The sequence below is a fragment of the Nannobrachium achirus genome (genome assembly GCF_963921795.1).
Source record: "Nannobrachium achirus genome assembly, chromosome: 2".
In the NCBI taxonomy this organism is placed as follows: domain Eukaryota; kingdom Metazoa; phylum Chordata; class Actinopteri; order Myctophiformes; family Myctophidae; genus Nannobrachium; species Nannobrachium achirus.
In genome coordinates, this window is record NC_137811.1 from 72,747,702 (window position 1) to 72,767,701 (window position 20,000).

General features: G+C 43.1%; 1 protein-coding gene across 1 annotated transcript in view; it reads left to right on the forward strand.

Annotated features, from left to right (window-relative positions):
• The window catches only part of nphs1 (NPHS1 adhesion molecule, nephrin), a gene marked incomplete at both ends in the record, with an annotated part of 157,936 nt that overhangs the window by 4,867 nt on the left and 133,069 nt on the right, over positions 1-20,000 (forward strand). Inside the window, 2 exons of the mRNA XM_080744253.1 lie at positions 547-744; positions 17,019-17,141. Of these exons, the coding sequence (XP_080600379.1) occupies positions 547-744; positions 17,019-17,141 (321 nt within the window). The remainder of the gene's footprint in view (positions 1-546; positions 745-17,018; positions 17,142-20,000) is intronic.

Sequence of the window (20,000 nt, forward strand, 5' to 3'; positions counted from 1 at the left end):
GTCACAGCTTAAAAGCCCAGCCTGTTTATGCATTACATTATATTTTTGTATAAACCTGACAGACAAAATAACAACAAAATACATTGTTTGAAGTTTTGTCTGAGATGAGGGTGTTTAAGGAATATATGTTCACCCAACTTTTATTCTTTATTACTGTATTAATAAGTAATAATGTTAAAGGAGCTATAGTCAACTTTTTCTTGAAAAACGGACGCTAAAATAGAAATAATGTTTTGAAAATATTTGATAAAAAAGATTAAGCTTCATATATGCTTCATATATATTTTGGCCGTTGTCAGGCTGACTTTGTTTTCATCCCTCCCTTCTTTTATGGATTGATAAATGATTATTTTATCATTATTTGACGCTTTTTGTGGTCATTTTTGAATAGAAACAGATATATGAAGCTAAATCTTTTTTTATGAAATATTTTCGAAACATTATTTTTATTTTAGCGTCCGTTTTTCAAGAAAAAGTTGACTATAGCTCCTTTAAATGTTTGGGTGTTTTTCTTAACCCCTGGGTGTCCGTGTCTCCCTGCTCCAGGGGGTGGGGGGTCCCAGCAGGCCTTCCGGACGGAGCCCCGCAACGTGACGGTGCGCTGGGGGTCCACGGCCCTGCTGCGCTGCGAGGTGCTCCGCGCCTCCGGCCCCGTGCAGTGGGTCCAGGACGGGCTCCTCCTGGGGCCCCACAGGGCCCTGCCCGGGTTCCCACGATACTCCATGATAGGAAACCACAAGAGAGGTGAGACTGGAACACCTATGCTCACTAAGTCATTTGATTGATTGATTGATTGATTGATTGAATACTTTTATTATTGCGACCACTATCAAAACCCGATCAGTCCGTCCGTCAGTCCGTCAGTCACACGTCACACGTCACACTTTTGCCCTGCTCATATCTCCGCAACCGTTGCCCCGATCCATGCCACATTTTGCATACACACTCCTTGCCTGCCAAAGCACAACCATCAATTCTCACATGACCCTCTTCTAGCGCCACCATGAGGCCGATTCTTGCAAAACACATTTATGGACACAGCTCCTACAATTTTTGCCCTAAAATCACGCAAATCGGTACACAGTATGTCTACACTCATGTCATCAACATGGATCTGTCCCATTTAGCACCACCTTCAGGCCCATTTTTTGGACACTACTCCTACACATTTTGCCCTAAAATCACGCTGCGACCTGACGGTCGCTTATCTCCCGATTAGGGAGTCTTGCTGGTACTATCAAGGTATTGATGTAATTCGGATGAGAAGGTTCACACAAAGTCTATCAATGTTACATTGGCCATAACACTAACATACCGTTGTTTCCTGTTGAGATTGGCACATTTCACCCAGGTTTTTTCATCTCAATCATGTCACTTTGTCTGCCGACATCACTCAGCAACAAAATAAACAGAAAAAGAACAAAAATAAAAATAAAACAATTCACAGGAGACAAGCAGTGATCACCCCATGATGTGCACTGCAATGTAGTTTCAAATGCATTACATTGCAGGCGCTTTTTGAGAGTGAAAAAATAAGAAGACACGTGTGACATGTGATCTGGGCAGCTTGCCCCAGGAAATGTGCCAAGCTCAATAGGGAACAACGGTACATATTCACATTTTCTAGTTTTCTTTCTTTTTCTCAAGTAGCCTACCCCCTGCAGTACCCCTGCGTGGCCCCTAGGGGTACACGTACCCCCATTTGAGAAACACTGCTACAGTCAGACATTATGGCTAAAGGGAAAACACAACAACGTCCTGATGACTTGTTTCCACTCCATCGTGGTACTTTGCATTCAATTAATCATAGCAACCTATCTGTAAAAAGTGCCCTTCCTCTCCAGACCATGAATGTAGACTCTTACTAGTCTGAAAGAAACACAAACGCTCCCCTTTCCATGAGCACACAGCATTCAAGTGAAGTGCCTTTTCCAAACTCTCCTGAACTTGAATGCAGCATTTTTTATGTTGAAAGAATTGCATCTCCAGTATTGGCTTGAATCTTGATTATCAGTCCTTGAGTATCAGTTTGTTGCTCTCCCCAGGTTGGCAGAGGGAGTGTAGCGTCCAGGATTACATTAGATCAGGGGTCTTCAACAGGGGGTCCAGGACCCCTTTGGGGGTCCTCAGAGTTACTACAAGGGGTCCTCCAAATCTTCCAATCCTTTTTATATTAACAACTTGAACCCCAGTGTCCATTTTCTAAGAACTGTAGGTGAAAATAGTAGATCTACAAGCTTGTAGATCGTCTATTTTCGGCAAAGAGATTTAGTGTAGAGGGGAAAAAGAGCAGACTAAGTACAGAGTGAAAGGTCAAGTTTATTAAGTATTGACGGTTCAAGTGCTTACATATCTGAAAACACAAATTGACATGAATCTAAATACACTGAAGATTGTGCTGTCAAACGATTAAACTATATGGAATCTAAGGTTGTCTAAAGGTTGTGGGGGTCCCTGCTTCATCTCTCTCTCAACTAAGGGGTCCTTGGCCTGAAAACATTTAAGACCCCTGTCAAGTGACCCCTTTCACCCGGCGTCACTTGGGTGAAACATGGGTTACAAAAATCACGGGATAAAAATGTAAGATGTAAAATAAAACAAATAAGGAGGTAAGAGGAGTCTGCGCGACAGCGACAACGTGCAGGTGTCTACGTGTTATTTTGAAACTCACTCACACACACACACACACAGAAAAGACAACAGCAATCGTCTGAAGTCACGTCGTAGCGAGGTGTCACCACATCAGTGCGCGCTGCATCCATCTGCTCCGCTCCGCCGTCTATAAAAAGCAGCGTCCAATTAGAGAGCGATGCGGAGGAACACAAGAGCATCTGTTCCCGCGCGACGCATGTCACCTCGTGTCATGTCAGTGACGGGTGCCTGCCACGCATCACGCCACGCACGCCATGGCACACAGCACGGAGCGCGGCACTGGCGTGACACGGGGCGTCACAAGGGGTAGGAAAGTGGGACTGAGTTACCGTGGCACAAGGTGGAGGGGCCCTAATAACTTTATCTATTGAAAAATAGCAGATATACAAGCTCCCAGCGCGGCACCGAGTGCCGCGCTGCGAGCTTGTAGATCTGCTATTTTTGAAAAGTTGTGAAAATGTGTGAAAATCTTTGAATGTATGTATTTTTTAAGCGAACATTTCTAACTCAAATTCTGCTTCTGGGGGGGGGGGTCCCTGGAACTAAATATTTTGAGATCGGGGTGCGTGGCCAAATACATATCATCTTGGGGGTCCTTGACATAGGTTTCTTGCACACATTTTCACGATTTAAAAAAAATAGCAGATATACAAGCTCGCAGCGCGGCACTCGGTGCCGCGCTGTGAGCTTGTATATCTGCTATTTTTCAATAGTTAACATTCTTGGGGGGCCCGCAGTGAATCCTTGTACCCAGGGCCCAGAATTTGGTGTGACACCCCTGCTGGCGTGACACGGGGAGTATAAGTATACCTTCGCCCGGGTTCACCTGTTTGATTGATTGATTGAGTGAATGCTTTGTTAGACAGGAATGTAAACAGAGGGCGGGGGCACGGTGGCGCAGTCAACAAGTTCCTGGGTTGGATTCTCGCTGGGGGACGCTGTGGGCGGTGGGGGCGTGTTCTCTCCTCCGCGTCATCAGCGCCCACACTCTTATAGGTCAGCCGGGGGCGCCTGATGGAGGGGAAAGGAACTGGTTGGAATAACGTGTTCCTTCCACGCGTTACGCCCCCCCCCCCCCCCCCCCAGAAGCGGTCTGTCACTCCTCATGCACTGAAGGAAGCGTGAGTTTGATGCCTGGGGATCTCCATATATGGGCATAAGGGGCTACCCTAACAGGGCATCATCTGGGAATGCCCATACTGTATGTGGACATTGTATTTATTTTATCCTGTATTAATATATATTCATATACATATATGGACTTAAAACTATAATCTGTAACTTTTTCAATTAAACAAATCTTAAATTTGATATAACTATTAAATCGCTAAAGTTTTAGAAGACCCACTCCATGAATCCCTGAACTCCGGATTTCGCGGCAAAATTACGTCATCTGCATCCTTCCGTAGACGTTGTCTCCAGATCATACACTACCGGCCAATCACAGCGTGGATCATACACTACCGGCCAATCAGAGCGTGGATCATACACTACTGGCCAATCACAGTGCGTCTTGTCGTCTTTTCAGGAAGTAGCTTGCCTCAACAGCAGTGTTTACTCTGGTGTAGGAGTCTAGCCTGTTACTCCCCAACGCCTGGTAGCATAGGGACACGAGACCCCTCTACGGATGTGTCTCGGCGAGGCGCAGGCGAATGCGGCGGTCCGCGGCCCCGCTCCGGTGGTCCGTGGCGACCCCGGGCGAAAAACGACCAGTAGTTGAGCAACTTCTATAGTATAGCTTTAATATTAACGTTTTCGGGGAAGGTAGGGTGTAATTCAGAGTAAAGCAGGCTCTTATTGCGACCTTCGGTCGCCTTCGGTCGCCTTCGGTCGCAGCGAGACCCACACTATAGAAGTGAGAAGGGAAGCATTGATGATGCTGTCACAACAAAGCTAGAGGCGGTATTATTATTATTACTACTAACTTAACAAACCAACCCTCCATGCTAAACATAAACATCACAACAACGGAGATAGCAGCAGCAGCGGGATTACCAGCGTCTACCTGCTGGCTGAACATCTATCCTCACATAAACATCAGCACGGATCAGCCATCCACACAGAAACACTCAGGGAGGGAGGGAGGGAGGAGGAGGAGGAGGAGGAGAGGGAGGGAGGGAGGAGGAGGAGAGGAAAGGAAATTGCCGTTTTGCAACGCTTGGTCCTCCCAACAAATGTATGCAATCATTTCCTACAGTCAACAGAAATCACTGCACTGTTTACCCTCCACTGCACTCTGTGCGTGTGCGTGTGCGTGTGTGTGTGTGTGCGTGTGCGTGTGCGTGTGTGTGTGTGTGTGTGTGTGTGTGTGTGTGTGTGTGTGTGTGTGTGTGTGTGTGTGTGTGTGTGTGTGTGTGCGTGCGTGCGTGCGTGCGTGCGTGCGTGCGTGCGCTGTCACTGATTGTGACAACCTGTGAGGAGGAACAGAAGTGAGCATCAATCACACACAAACACACGCTGATTTGAACCCGTTTCTAGGCCTGAAGCTGATTTCTACAAATGGCTTCTAAAATCACTGGCTCAATAAACCCATACATGGGCAACTGGCGGCCCCTATATACCTTTGCTTTATGCGGCCCATATCGGAATACTGACATATAGTATTGATTTAAGCTGTAGTTTAAGCTGTAGGCTATACGGTGTGTGCATTGCTGCTTGTACACAACGCATAGCCTACCCTGCACAATTCCAAACATGCAAACATGCTTTTATTACTTCAGTCTGGTAGTTGAATTTCTAAACTATTATTATTTTTTGTTTGTCTTTAATCTCCAATGTATTTGTGTTTAAGTTGATAAAGTTAACACAAGTATAACAAAATGCATTTGAAATTCAATCTAAATGTTACATTTCAGGATTCCAATTCTGGAAGTAGCAAAAATAGCAGATCTACAAGCTCAAAACTAAAGTCTAGCCTACATCTGGCCTACATCTGGCCTACATCTGGCCTACATCTAGTCTACATCTGGTCTACATCTGTTCTACATCTGGTCTACATCTGGCCTACATCTGGTCTACATCTGGTCTACATCCCGCCTACATCCCGCCTACATCTGGTCTACATCTGGCCTACATCTGGTCTACATCTGGTCTACATCTGGTCTACATCTGGTCTACATCTGGCCTACATCTGGTCTACATCTGGTCTACATCTGGCCTACATCCCGCCTACATCTGGTCTACATCTGGCCTATATCTGGTCTACATCTGGTCTACATCTGGTCTACATCTGGTCTACATTTGGTCTAGATCTGGTCTACATCTGGTCTACATTTGGCCTACATCCGGTTTACAACCGGTCTACATCTGGCCTACATCCGGTCTACATCTGGTCTACATCTGGCCTACATCCGGTCAACATCTGGCCTACATCTGGTCTACATCTGGTCTACATCTGGTCTACATCTGGCCTACATCTGGTCTACATCTGGTCTACATCTGGCCTACATCCCGCCTACATCTGGTCTACATCTGGCCTACATCTGGTCTACATCTGGTCTACATCTGGTCTACATCTGGCCTACATCTGGTCTACATCTGGTCTACATCTGGTCTACATCTGGTCTACATCTGGCCTATATCTGGTCTACATCTGGTCTACATCTGGTCTACATCTGGCCTACATCTGGTCTACATCTGGCCTACATCTGGTCTACATCTGGTCTACATCTGGTCTACATCTGTTCTACATCTGGTCTACATCTGGCCTATATCTGGTCTACATCTGGTCTACATCTGGCCTATATCTGGTCTACATCTGGTCTACATCTGGCCTATATCTGGTCTACATCTGGTCTACATCTGGCCTACATCTGGTCTACATCTGGTCTACATCTGGCCTACATCCCGCCTACATCTGGTCTACATCTGGCCTACATCTGGTCTACATCTGGTCTACATCTGGTCTACATCTGGCCTACATCTGGTCTACATCTGGTCTACATCTGGTCTACATCTGGTCTACATCTGGCCTATATCTGGTCTACATCTGGTCTACATCTGGTCTACATCTGGCCTACATCTGGTCTACATCTGGCCTACATCTGGTCTACATCTGGTCTACATCTGGTCTACATCTGTTCTACATCTGGTCTACATCTGGCCTATATCTGGTCTACATCTGGTCTACATCTGGCCTATATCTGGTCTACATCTGGTCTACATCTGGCCTACATCTGGCCTACATCTGGTCTACATCTGGTCTACATCTGGTCTACATCTGTTCTACATCTGGTCTACATCTGGCCTATATCTGGTCTACATCTGGTCTACATCTGGCCTATATCTGGTCTACATCTGGTCTACATCTGGCCTATATATGGTCTACATCTGGTCTACATCTGGTCTACATCTGGTCTACATCTGTTCTACATCTGGTCTACATCTGGTCTACATCTGGTCTAGATCTTGGCACAAAGCGCTCCGATTTTGTTGTACGCCCAGGGTCACATTGGCCAAGCTTCGCAGGACGCATAATGAAATTAACTCATAAATAGCACTGCTCACCTCAGACTAGGTGTGATTCCTGATAAAGCTGTTTGAGTCTTATAAACTTGACCAGAATTCACACCCAACATTCACCAAAATAAATGGATTCATAATTCTTCCTGTATTTTTCCGCACTGCTTAAAGTTATAGAGTTAGTTATAAAACAGTGAGAGAGCTGATATCAGCAGGAATACAGTGATTAACGCTTCCAGTGCCAGCCCCTAGAGGGCACCAAAGAATGCCAGGGTTTGTCCCATAGGCGAGCGCATTAGCATCCGGGGACTCACGTTGCAGTGACGCGCGTGCTCGCGTTCGTGCACGTCATGGAAAGGTCCCGGATGAAAATGGCTACAGAATAGCTATTAGCATTTTGTCATTTAAAAGATCATTTTTAGGCGATTTCGCCGTAAATGAACCTCGCGCCACATCCCTAAAAACACAATCCAGAGATATGGGCCTCCAAAGATGTGGTTTTTCATTGGATTCGGCGGCGATTTGCGGCGCCGTTCGCGGCTAACGGCCGGCATGGCGGCCCCCGGATTTGGAACACTGGATTTTAAATTTAGGCTCAGGCTTCAGAAGGCCTCGGATCATTTTATTCATTTCATTAAAAAAGCCGAACATGTTCGGGATAGGCACACTGGACGTCGTTCCGGAAGCGGGGCTGAACATTTGGTGAACATTGGGGGGCTCAAAAATGTATTTTAAACCATTTTTAATGGAATATATCGTCGGACCATGTAAAATGGCTAGCTGGCTAGCGTAGGACGGGCCAGGACCACCCACGACTCTACAAGCAGCTCAGGGTAATTCAATTAATAAATAAAAAATTGTATTGGATTGAAATAAAGCCGAACATGTTCGGGATAGGCACATAATGAGTTAATAATAATAATTCATAGAGTACATGTATTTTATATAATTCATAATAATAATTCATGTATAAGGCCAGGTGTTCATGCTTTTATGAGCAACTACAGTTGCTGCACACACGCACGCATTTGCACGCGCACATACACACACACACACGCAAACGCAAAAAAGCAGGGGCACGGACGGATGCACACACGCACAAATGCAGGCAGGCACTGCAAGTACACATACGCAGGTACACACACACAAACACACACACACACACGCACACACGCACGCACGCACGCACGCGCGCACAGCTATAATTTATGGAAATGAGTAACATTTCTGCATAAATGTATTTCTGGATAACATCCAGGCATAATAAGATTCATAATATTAACTTTATTCATAAAGCACATCTCAAACGAGCAAAGTTACAATACAAAACTTGTAACTTTATATAATTTTCTTAATATGAATAAAATATGATTTACTCCAATCTGTATGGTACGTTAAAGGAGCTATAGAAAAACATATGCTAAAATAAAAATAATGTTTCGAAAATATTTTATAAAAAAATAAGCTTCATATACTGTATGTGTTTCAATTCAAAAATGACCATAAAAAGTGTAAAATAATGATAAAATAATCATTTTGGCCGTTGTCGGTCCGACACTTTGTTTACATCCTAGTCTAACACTATCAAAGAATAGACTTGAATGTAAACAAAGTGTCGGTCTGACAATGGCCAAAATGATTATTTTATCATTATCTTACGCTTTTTGTGGTCATTTTTGAATAGAAACACATGTATGAAGCTTATGTTTTTATAAAATAATTTCGAAACATTATTTTTATTTTGGAATCCGTTTTTCAAGAAAAAGTTGACTATAGCTCCTTTAATACAATATAACTTAACTTATACAATCTGTATGGTAGAGTATGTTAGTACAATATAACTTAACTTATACAATCTGTATGGTAGAGTATGTTAGTACGGATGTTATACATTGTCATTCACCAAGGAGGCATTCATTATAACGATTATTACCTGGCTACTAAATAAAATTAATAACTTGACTCAAAACTAAAAACAAAACAAAGTATTTCCTTGTTTACAGACGGCTGGAAGTGTTCCTCAAGACACGGTCGCCTTGGAAGTGCTGATTAGATAGAATCCATTTTCTCGTCGTCTATTTCTCGCTTAAAATATTTTTTAAAACATTCTTGAGAGCAACGTTTAGTTGTAAATGTCGCTGTGTGTTTGTTTACATGGCTGACATGTTGGATACAGCACAAGATTCATGCAGTGCAGCTTGACTGCAGCAGGTGCTCTGAGCCTTTGAATAGGCAGCGGTCTGTTATCGAGAAATATCAGACCTCTGATTTCAGCGATTGACCAATCAGAATCAAGCATTCAAACAAGCCGGGTAATAATACAATATAACTTATACAATCTGTATGGTAGAGTATGTTAATGCAATATAACTTATGCAATTCGACGAGCACTTACGAGAGAGAGAGAGAGAGAGAGAGAGAGAGAGAGAGAGAGAGAGAGAGAGAGAGAGAGAGAGAGAGAGAGAGACTCTTAAGGAGCAGTTTGTCTCCCTGAGATCTCGTCCAGGTTTTGGAACTTGAAGCATTATTAATATCTGTTCTGTGTTGAGGCTTGTCAGTCAGTCAGAGATCATCCTCACAGCGTGTGAAAGCAGAACAGATCAGTCAGCCTGCAGCGTTCAAAGCTTTAAGAACAAGCAGTTCAAACCTTATCAATCAATGTTTGTTCAGCTCACAGGCAGAGAAGAGCAGAGCTTTGTTAACAGGCTGTCAGAACTGACATGCATCACACTTCTGTTCTGTAAGGGATGATGACATTGATTGATTGATTGATTGATTGATTGATTGAATACATGATTAAAAAAGAAAAAAGCTTATTTTTGCAGAAACTTGCAAATGGCAAGAAACAACTCCATTGCCATTGAAAAGCAGAATCCACCTTCATAGATTTAAACTTTGAAGTCAGAGAAGGTCATACATAGCAAAACTAACTGATTTACAAGCTCAATGTTCTACAAATCCCCCTGCCAATGGCAGGACGTGTGAAGTTTTGAAACAGCACATCTGTACAAATGTTGCTAAAAGATGAAAATGAAACCCAAGAAAGCATTATAGCAGGTGTCCATTGTGTATTCAATTCATTGAAACATTTCAAGTAAAGTAAAACAATAATATGCAAAAACATTATATAAACGAGTAGTAATCACAAAGACAACTAGAAGCAGTGCTCTTCAGAGCACAGGTCTCCACCAGGCCGGGCTTCCTGGAGGTGCTATAATACGCAATATGAAAAGGTTGGCATGTCTTCTTTGCCAATCTTAGGCCTTTCACGGCAATCGGACGCTGCATGCATGATTTCAGGCATTTTGTTCCAAAAATGTGTTTTGCTAAAGTCTACCTGCTGGTGGCGCTATAACAGGCCAATGCTTAAAGCATTTGGCATTTGTTCCTTGACCTAGTGGGAATATGTGTGGCAAAGTAATCGCAAGCTGTGTTCCTGATTTGAGGCATTTCGGTAAAAAAAAAAAACAGAGCAATCCTGCAAACTTAGCAAATTAGGATGGAATATGAAATATCGGACAGTTTGGTCTCGATCACGTGACTATATAAATACAGATGAATGTATAATAAATAAAGATAAATGTTGGTCTTTGACCTGAAAACCTATAGAACCACTGGTGAAGATATGATATCGCTTCCGTCGGACAAAAAGAATATTTCACATTAGTCGAGGGCTTGGAGCGCAAAGGGCCTATGTGACATTTTCAGAATTTTACAGGAGAGCAAAAACAAAGTTTTAATTGACTGTAACTATTTTATTAAAAACAACATACGTAAGCAGTCTGTACTTTTATACAGATTAAGCTAAAAGGAATTGATATTTTAATAGTTATATACATAAAAAAATACAAAACAATTTTAAAAAAATACAAAACTAATACGTGTAAGCTAAAATGTCACTTAGGCCCTTTGCGCTCTAACATTTTATAGCTTTTTGCTTCATGTTTAGGGTCTAAGTGACATTCAGAAAATAATAATACTGGACCAGAGACAGTAACTTGTTAGTAACCGCTCCGATCCACACCAAACTTGGCATGAACACTAATCAGGGGCCTGCCATCAGAGTAGCCACACCAGGGGCCACATTTGGCCCCCAGTTACAAAAACAGAGGCCCCTGGGGGCCCATGGGTGCCAAAAGTGCACCGTTCGTCCAATCTGCGCCAATCTTGGCATGAACATTGTTCAGGGGTCTGCAATGACAATAGTCACACGAGGGGCCACATGTGGCCACCAGGGGGCACAATATGGGCCAACTCAGGGGCCCCTGGGGTGCTAAAGGTGCACCGTTGCTCCAATCTGCACCAAACCTTGCACAAACACTGTTCAGGGGTCTACCATGACATTAGTCACACCAGGGGCCACCTCACAGGCCTTATCAGGGTCCCCATTGTACCATATCAGGGGCCCCTGGGGCTCCGGGGTGCCAAAGGCACACCATTGCTCCAATTTGCATAAACTTAGCATGAACACTGTTTAAGGGTCTGCCATGACAATAGTCGTACAAAGGGCTTCACCAGGGGCCCCAGGGTGCCATATCAGTGGCCCCTGGGGGCCCCGGGGTTCCAAAGGCGCACCGTTGCTCTGATCTGCACCAAATATGGCACAAACACTGTCCATGGGTCTACCATGACAATAGTCACACCAGGGGCAACCTCACATGCCAAATCAGGGGCCCCAGTGTGCCATATCAGGGGCCCCCGGGGGCCCAAGGTGCCAAAGGTGCACCGTTGCTACAATCTGCACCAAACTTGGCATGAACACTTAATGTGGCCCCTGGTGTGACTATTCTCAAGGCAGACCCCTGGACAGTGTTTGTGACAAGTTTGGTGTGTAATGGGGCAACAGTGCGCCTGTGGCACCCAAAGGCCCCTGGGGGCCCCTAATGTGGCCCCTGGGGGCCACACATGGCCCCTTGTGTGACTTTTGTCGTGGCAAACCCCTGAACAGTGTTTATGCCACGTTTGGTGCAGAGTGGACCAACGGTGCAACTGTGGCATCCAGGGGCCCCTGGGGGCCTTGATTTTGTACCTGGGGGCCACACATGGCCTCTGGTGTGGCCACTCTGAATGCAGACCCCTGATTAATCTTTTGTTGGTGTGGATCAGAGCAGTTTCTGGCAAGAAATCTCTGTATCTCTGTTCCCCTGTGGCACCCAGGGGCCACCAGGGGCCCTAATGTGGTCCCTGGGGGCCACACAAGGCCCCTGGTGTGACTATTGTCATGGCAGGCTCCTGAACAGTGTTTGTGCCAAATTTTGGTGCCTATTAGGGCCACAGTGTGTCTGGTTTGGTATACTACACGTGCACTAAAGCCTTTTACGCTCCAAGTTCAACTGAAGGGTTTCACATGAGCCTTTTTGGTTTTTAGGCTTTATTTCAAAAAGTAAAAAATATTATTACGTAAGATTTTCACCATCTGATAGAGTTCGCAGAGACCTTTAAAATGATGTAAAAAAGTCATTTTCGCCAAAAATGTCACATAGGCCCTTTGCGCTCCAAGCCCTCGATTAGTAGGTTTTCTTTACTTTTCCTTCATAATTGAACGCTCTACTTCATCATAACATAAATAGACCATCTAAAGCTCAGCTTGTATATTAGATGGGCAAGAGCCCGTGACTATAAATAACACCTATATTTGTGCACATAGGAGGTTTTTCTTCCTGCCAGCGCACGTCTACAGTAGATATGAAACAGTAATGTGGATAAATTAGCGTAAAGCGTTAGCGGCAGCGAACACTCTGAGCTCCTTGATTGCACCGTTTATGATTAATTCCAGGAAAAGAGGAGAAATTATTCATAATTCGAATCTCGCCCCCCCCCCTCTCTCTCTCTCTCGCCCTGTGCTCTGTGATAACTTAGATGTGTTAAATTGCCGCAGCTCGCTGGTGTTAATTATCTTGCCAGCTTACTTGACGGATCCATTTTTAGTGCTGCTTGCTTGTCACTCTCACTCACATACAGTAATATTCTGTTCTGTTCTGTGCACTTTAGTTTTGCTCTGACTCACAGAGAGAGAGAGAGAGAGAGAGAGAAAGAGAGAGAGAGAGGGGGGGGGGGGGGGGGGGGAGGGTAAAATAGTCACTCCCAGAGCATAGCGTTCTAAATCTCCCACCAGTTCCGATGACATCTCTCATCAAATGCCCAGAAAAATAAATAAAAATACTGTAGTTAGTTTATTCATTATTTATAGTAGATGGGAGAGAATGATCCAAATATCTTCAAGATTTTTGAAAGTCTAGATAGGTCTGGGCTGCTACGCAGATTTTACAGAGATTCCAGGTCCTAGCAGTTATTTTTTTAATTTGGACTGCTAATTTTGAAGTAGTTTTAGTCGTAGTCATAATACAATTCCATTTACCGCAGTCACATTTAATAAAGGTATCTATCTATCTATCTCATGTGAACATTGTTCTGCTCTAGTTTCAGTTGAGTGAGTGAATCTAAAGTCCATTTAGTCCATTTTTGATAGGCCTTGTTGGCATCGTAATGCTTCGATTTATACTTTGCTGTGTACCAAGAATAGCAGATCTACAGTACAAGCTCAAATCAACAAGTTTTGAGCTTGTAGATCGGCTATTTGTTTTACTGGAACTCTTCTCCACTCTCTGTGTTCTATGATCCTATAGTTTACTGAGACGCTACGCTGTCTCTCTGCATTCTATGATCCTATAGTTTACTGTCTCTCTGCATTCTATGATCCTATAGTTTACTGTCTCTGCATTCTATGATCCTATAGTTTACTGAGACACTACACTGTCTCTGCATTCTATGATCCTATAGTTTACTGAGACACTACCCTGTCTCTGCATTCTATGATCCTATAGTTTACTGAGACACTACGCTGTCTCTGCATTCTATGATCCTATAGTTTACTGAGACACTACCCTGTCTCTGCATTCTATGATCCTATAGTTTACTGAAACACTACACTGTCTCTCTGCATTCTATGATCCTATAGTTTACTGAGACACTACACTGACACTACACTGTCTCTCTGCATTCTATGATCCTATAGTTTACTGAGCCACTACGCTGTCTCTGCATTCTATGATAGTTTACTGGGACACTACACTGTCTCTCTGCATTCTATGATCCTATAGTTTACTGAGACACTACACTGTCTCTCTGCATTCTATGATCCTATAGTTTACTGAGACACTACACTGTCTCTCTGCATTCTATGATCCTATAGTTTACTGAGACACTACGCTGTCTCTGCATTCTATGATCCTATAGTTTACTGAGACGCTACGCTGTCTCTCTGCATTCTATGATCCTATAGTTTACTGAGCCACTACGCTGTCTCTCTGCATTCTATGATCCTATAGTTTACTGAGACACTACGCTGTCTCTCTGCATTCGATGATCCTATAGTTTACTGAGACACTACACTGACACTACACTGTCTCTCTGCATTCTATGATCCTATAGTTTACTGAGACACTACGCTGTCTCTGCATTCTATGATCCTATAGTTTACTGAGCCACTACGCTGTCTCTCTGCATTCTATGATCCTATAGTTTACTGAGACACTACACTGTCTCTCTGCATTCTATGTATGTGTTTACTTTGCATACTGTGAATCACTGTGAATAAAAGGCCATCGCGTAAAAGCCTACATTGTAAATTGTCTAAATTGTACCATATGTCACAGACACAAGTACAATATGTGCAGTACTGGCTCTTTGGCTGTCAGAGCGAAACAGCGTCTACAGGAGCAGTTTAGAGAGTTCCGTTCAGAGACATATTACATCACGCTATACAGTTAATACGTTTACACAATCAAACACCGGCGATAAAAGAGAGCGGTCCACTTAATGGAGGATTTAAACCCACCACCAGCCTCTGTATATAATATGATATCTTGAGTTATTATGTATCGCGCCGGACTGAATAACTCACGTTAAGCTAATTAGAAGATTGTCCGGACGTTCAATTCGGTTGAACAAACGACTGGGTTGAACTAATAACTCAGAGCGCGCTGTGAGTCCAGCACAAAGGAACGAGGGGGGCGACGAGACACTTAAGTTAAAGCGTGAATAATATGGCTGCTGTTGCGTAAAAACCTCCTATCTCCCTGTTTCACGTTAATGCCCTGCTTTATCATATACAAGAGTGTCGCGCTGAAGTGGTGAAAGTATAGCAGATATACAGCGCCTCGCTTGTAGACCGGCTATTTTCACACGTTAATTAGCGTGGTTGCTAATAAGCCTAGGGCAGGGGTGGGCAACTTTGATGATGGCGAGGGCCACTATATTTTCACCTTCACTCCAGGGGGCCACATTGCATATTGCTACGTTCTAGTATCTCATACAAAAGAGGCAAAAATAGCTTGTAGATCGGCTATTTTTGCTTCTTTTGAATTGGAATCCTGAATATTTTTTGTTGTTATTTTTTAATTGGAATCCTGAAATGTAACATTTTGATTTAATTTCAAACACATTTAGTTATATAGTCATGTTAACTTTATGAACTTAAATACAAATACATTGGACATAAAAAATTACATTTTAATACTACTATCAGGTTATGTTTGGAATTGTAACAGCTGAATTCAATAATATATCAGTATTCCAGTATTAACCCGCGGGCCGCAGCTAAGCGACGGTGGGGGCCACATGTGGCGCCAGTTGCCCATGTATGGCCTATAGGGTTCCCAAGCTTTTTAGGCTGTGACCCCAACAATATTTGAACTGGGGACCCGCACCCTGACCGGCACTTGGAACTGTAGGTATTACATTTAGTTTGACTCATTTTCACAGATAAATAATTGTGAAAATAGGCAAACTACAAGCCCCCCCCCCCATCTTGTTATTTTGATCAACTTTTTGCCTACAGTTTACAGTTAACAGTTTAGGCATTTAGCAGACACTTTTAATCCAAAGCGACTTACAATAAGCAGATAATAAACATCACTATAATAAGCAAGATAATATGTCAGTACATTAACAACACTGTCTATAACAAATGCATAGGAATATCATTCTAGAAAAACAATAACATAGGTAGACCACGCACCTAATTAGTACAAAAAAAGACTTCTAAAACCTAAAATAAATGCTATCTAGCTTCATGTATGGTCATTGAGGGAGGGGGGAGTGTTACATTAGTGCTGTGCGAAGCTAGGGAGTGAGTCTGTAGTTCTAAGTGTGACAGGGAGTTTATTCCACAGCTTGGGGGCCAGGAGGGCAAATTGTCTAGGACGAGTGGATTTTTGTCCTGGGGTTTTTAGCGAGGGTTCTGTCAGCATCCCTGTGTTGGCTGATCAACATGCCTGTTATCTTATGGCACCAACATCAATACAGCATGGAATTGTGGACAAAATCCTATCCAACGATAACAAAATAGCAATAGCAAATAGCAATTCTAAAGCCTCTGTCATAGCGTGCGTGTGTGTGAGAAGTAACTGTTAGGGAAGCAAGAATTTAAAATAAAGTCCTGATCGTAGATTCCAGAGCAGTTTAATGAGAGTGACGACACGCTTTGAACTCGCCGCAGACTGGAAGTGGCTTCGCATGGAGCCGTTCTCATCCCTAGCGAGCCTCTGCCCCGTCCGCCCCCATTCTAGACGAGGCATTTTCACTCGCTGCAGTAGACCAAATCACGTCTTTTTCACCATTGTAACACGTTCACTGGCCTCTCTAAGGTAGATAACATTATTAAAAGGGTGAAAAAGACGTGATTTAGTCTACTTACCAGCGAGTGAAAATGAATGGGGGGCGGACGGGGCAGAGACTTGCTAGGAAGGAGGCTAGCTAGGTTAGCTTCCCACCATAAATAGTAAATAGGCTTTCCACGTTTACTATGGGAGTCGACGGAAGTATCTGATGATTTTTGCCTCTCATTGGTTGCTTTGTTTCCAGAGCAGTTGATCCTTGCCTCTCATTGGCCGCTTTGTTTCCAGGGCAGTACCATCTGCAGATCCAGAGGGTGGAGCTAAGTGACGACGGCCCCTACGAGTGTCAGGTGGGACAGTCGGAGAGTAGCCCCGCCCTCATCTCTGACACCGCCTGGATCAACGTACTGAGTGAGTGTTTATTCATTTAATCCATTCAGAACGGGTACACATTATTGCGTATCATTATTTTATACTTTAACTATTGAAAAATAGCAGATATACAAGCTCACAGTGCGGCACCGAGTGCCGCACTGCGAGCTTGTAGATCTGCTATTTTTGAAAAATCGTGAAAATTAGAATTTTGACCCGATTCTATGAGTGTCTTTTGAATCCTTGTAAGGTTTTTTGAAAAAGGTTTTTTTGGCCAGCAATCGTCAAAGAAAAAGGTCCTTTTCACTTAACTGGAGCTCAGTTAGTCTGTTCTTGAGAGACTACTATGTCAGTGGTTCTCAAACCTTTTCATGTGAAGGACCCCCAAAATGATATGTATTTGGCCACGGACCCCCATCTCAAAATATTTAGTTCCAGGGACCACCCAGAAGCAAAATTTGAGTTACAAACGTTCGCTTAAAAAATACATTATATTCAAAGATTTGCACCCATTTTCACGACTTTTTCAAAAATAGCAGATCTACAAGCTCACAGCGCGGCACTCGGTGCCGTGCTGTGAGCTTGTTAATAGTTAATAGCTTTTCAATAGTTAAAGCATCCACTAATTTTAGGCCAATTAATCCGGGGATTCTCTACCTTTTCAGGCCGCGACCCCCAAAATAATCATATTTTAACTGGGGACCTCCCCCCCCCCCACACACACACACCTTGAGCCATCACATTTTGTATAACATGGTTCTATTGTGAAAATAGCAGATCTACATGTTCACAACGCCTCGCAAAATTATCACTTTATTTTAAAATAATTATAGTAAAGGGCATACAGAAATAACAACTTTTTTTTTTTTTTTTTTACAACAGGGATTCGTATTGTAGATACTAGTCATTAGGCCTAGACTAGAGAAAAGAAAAGATGAGTGTTTACATTTTTGCATTTTCTTAGTTTTTTTTTTTTTTTTTTTTAACGGTTTTGATTTACATGCAAGTGGCTAAATATGTCTTTTTAGACACAATAAGCCATTCCCAAGATGCAACGCAATAATCTTTCATGGGCAGATGTGACTTATGGGAGCTGGTGTAAATGGTAACAAAGAAATTGCCGGCTTATTGTGTCTAAAAATACATTATTTAACCACTTGTATGCATGTCCCCCAAAATACTAAAATCGCTAAAACAATAGAAAGCAGTAAATGGAAACATTTTAACACTCATCTTGTTGCGACCGTCAGGTCGCAGTTTAGTATCAAAACCTCCACCGGCCGTCCGTCCGTCCGTCGGTCACACATCACACCTTTGCCCTTCTCATATCTCCGCATCAGTATGACATCACACTGCTGACATCAGTATGACATCACACCGTACACAAATGACCCTTATATAAGACCGGCATTATCTACCGACAGATTAGTAACAGGATGTCAAAATCGTCTAGGAAGGATGGTGTGAGTCATGCTGGCACCCTTCGCGGCAGGAGGAAGCTGGTGCAATCGACCCCTTGGCTTGTCTTTTCTCTAATTACAATCTAATTAAAGCTGCAAGCAGCAATGACCGGGCCCTCGCAGCTCTACCCACGTCACAAGGCCAGCAGCCAATCAGAAACCAAACAGGAAGTCAACCATTTCGACTAATTAGTGGCGTTTTGGCGCATTTTTGGCCGTTATCACGGGTCGCACTTTAACGATAGTTTAAAATTTGAGAAAAAATTGTTTTTGAGAAAAAAACATTTTTGAGAAAAAAGATTTTTGAGAAAAAAAAAGAATTTTGAGAAAAAAAAATTTGAGAAAAAAAAATTTGAGAAAAAAAATTTTTGAGAAAAAAAATTTTTGAGAAAAAAAAATTGAGATTTTTTTTTTTTGAGAAAATAAAAATTTTGAGAAATAAAAAATTATGACACCAGCCGCAAGTCTGTACGACAAACGGTTCATGAGTTATAGTGGCACTTCCTGTTTGGTGAAGGGCACTTCCTGTTTGGCGAAGGAAGCGTCAATTAAGGTTAAGGACTCTTAATCAAGTCATATGATACCAGCCACAACTCTGTACGATAAACGGTTGAAGAGTAACAGCCAAAAAAAGGAACAATCAAGTATGGACCAATCAGAAGAGGGGGCACTTCCTGTTTGGTGAAGGAAATTTGACGCTTCGCCACGGGCACGCCGTTTTACGAAAACTCACGATTTTGATAACTTTTCATTGTTAAGGTGTCTTGAGTATGCCGAGCGAACTTGAAGTTGATCCGATTAACCCCCTAGGAGGAGTTCGTTAAAGTGCGACACGTGAAAACGGCCAAAAATGCGCCAAAACGCCACTAATTAGTCAAAAGGGCCGACTTCCTGTTTGGTTTCGGACATGGCGCCAAGAGACTTTTTTGTGAGTCCGGACATGATACAGGTGTGTACCGATTTTCGTATGTGTAGGTGAAACCGTCTAGTGGGGCTGCACCATTGACATTTTCTAGGGGGCGCTGTTGAGCCATTAGGCCACGCCCCCTTTTTTTTTTTTTTTTTTTATACGAAAATTTACGCCACTTGTGATGTGTGTGCAAAGTTGCGCAACTTTTGGAGTACGTTTTGCGGCTCAAAAACGCGATTTATTCGGGGGAATAATAATAATAAGAAGAAGAATAATCTTTACGATTACAATAGGGTCCTCACACACTGTGTGAGCTCGGGCCCTAAATATTAACCCTTGTTGTAAAAACAAAGTTGTCCTTTAATGTCTTGTTTTAATGTCGTAGAACCAGAAGTTTACAGAATGCATTGGAGTCTATGAGAGAAAAGTGACATCTCCAGTTAAATGAACCACGTAAACGGGCACTATTTCTGACCCCGCATTGGCAGAACTCTCTTATACAAGGCTCTGCACTGGGTTAGGGAGTCA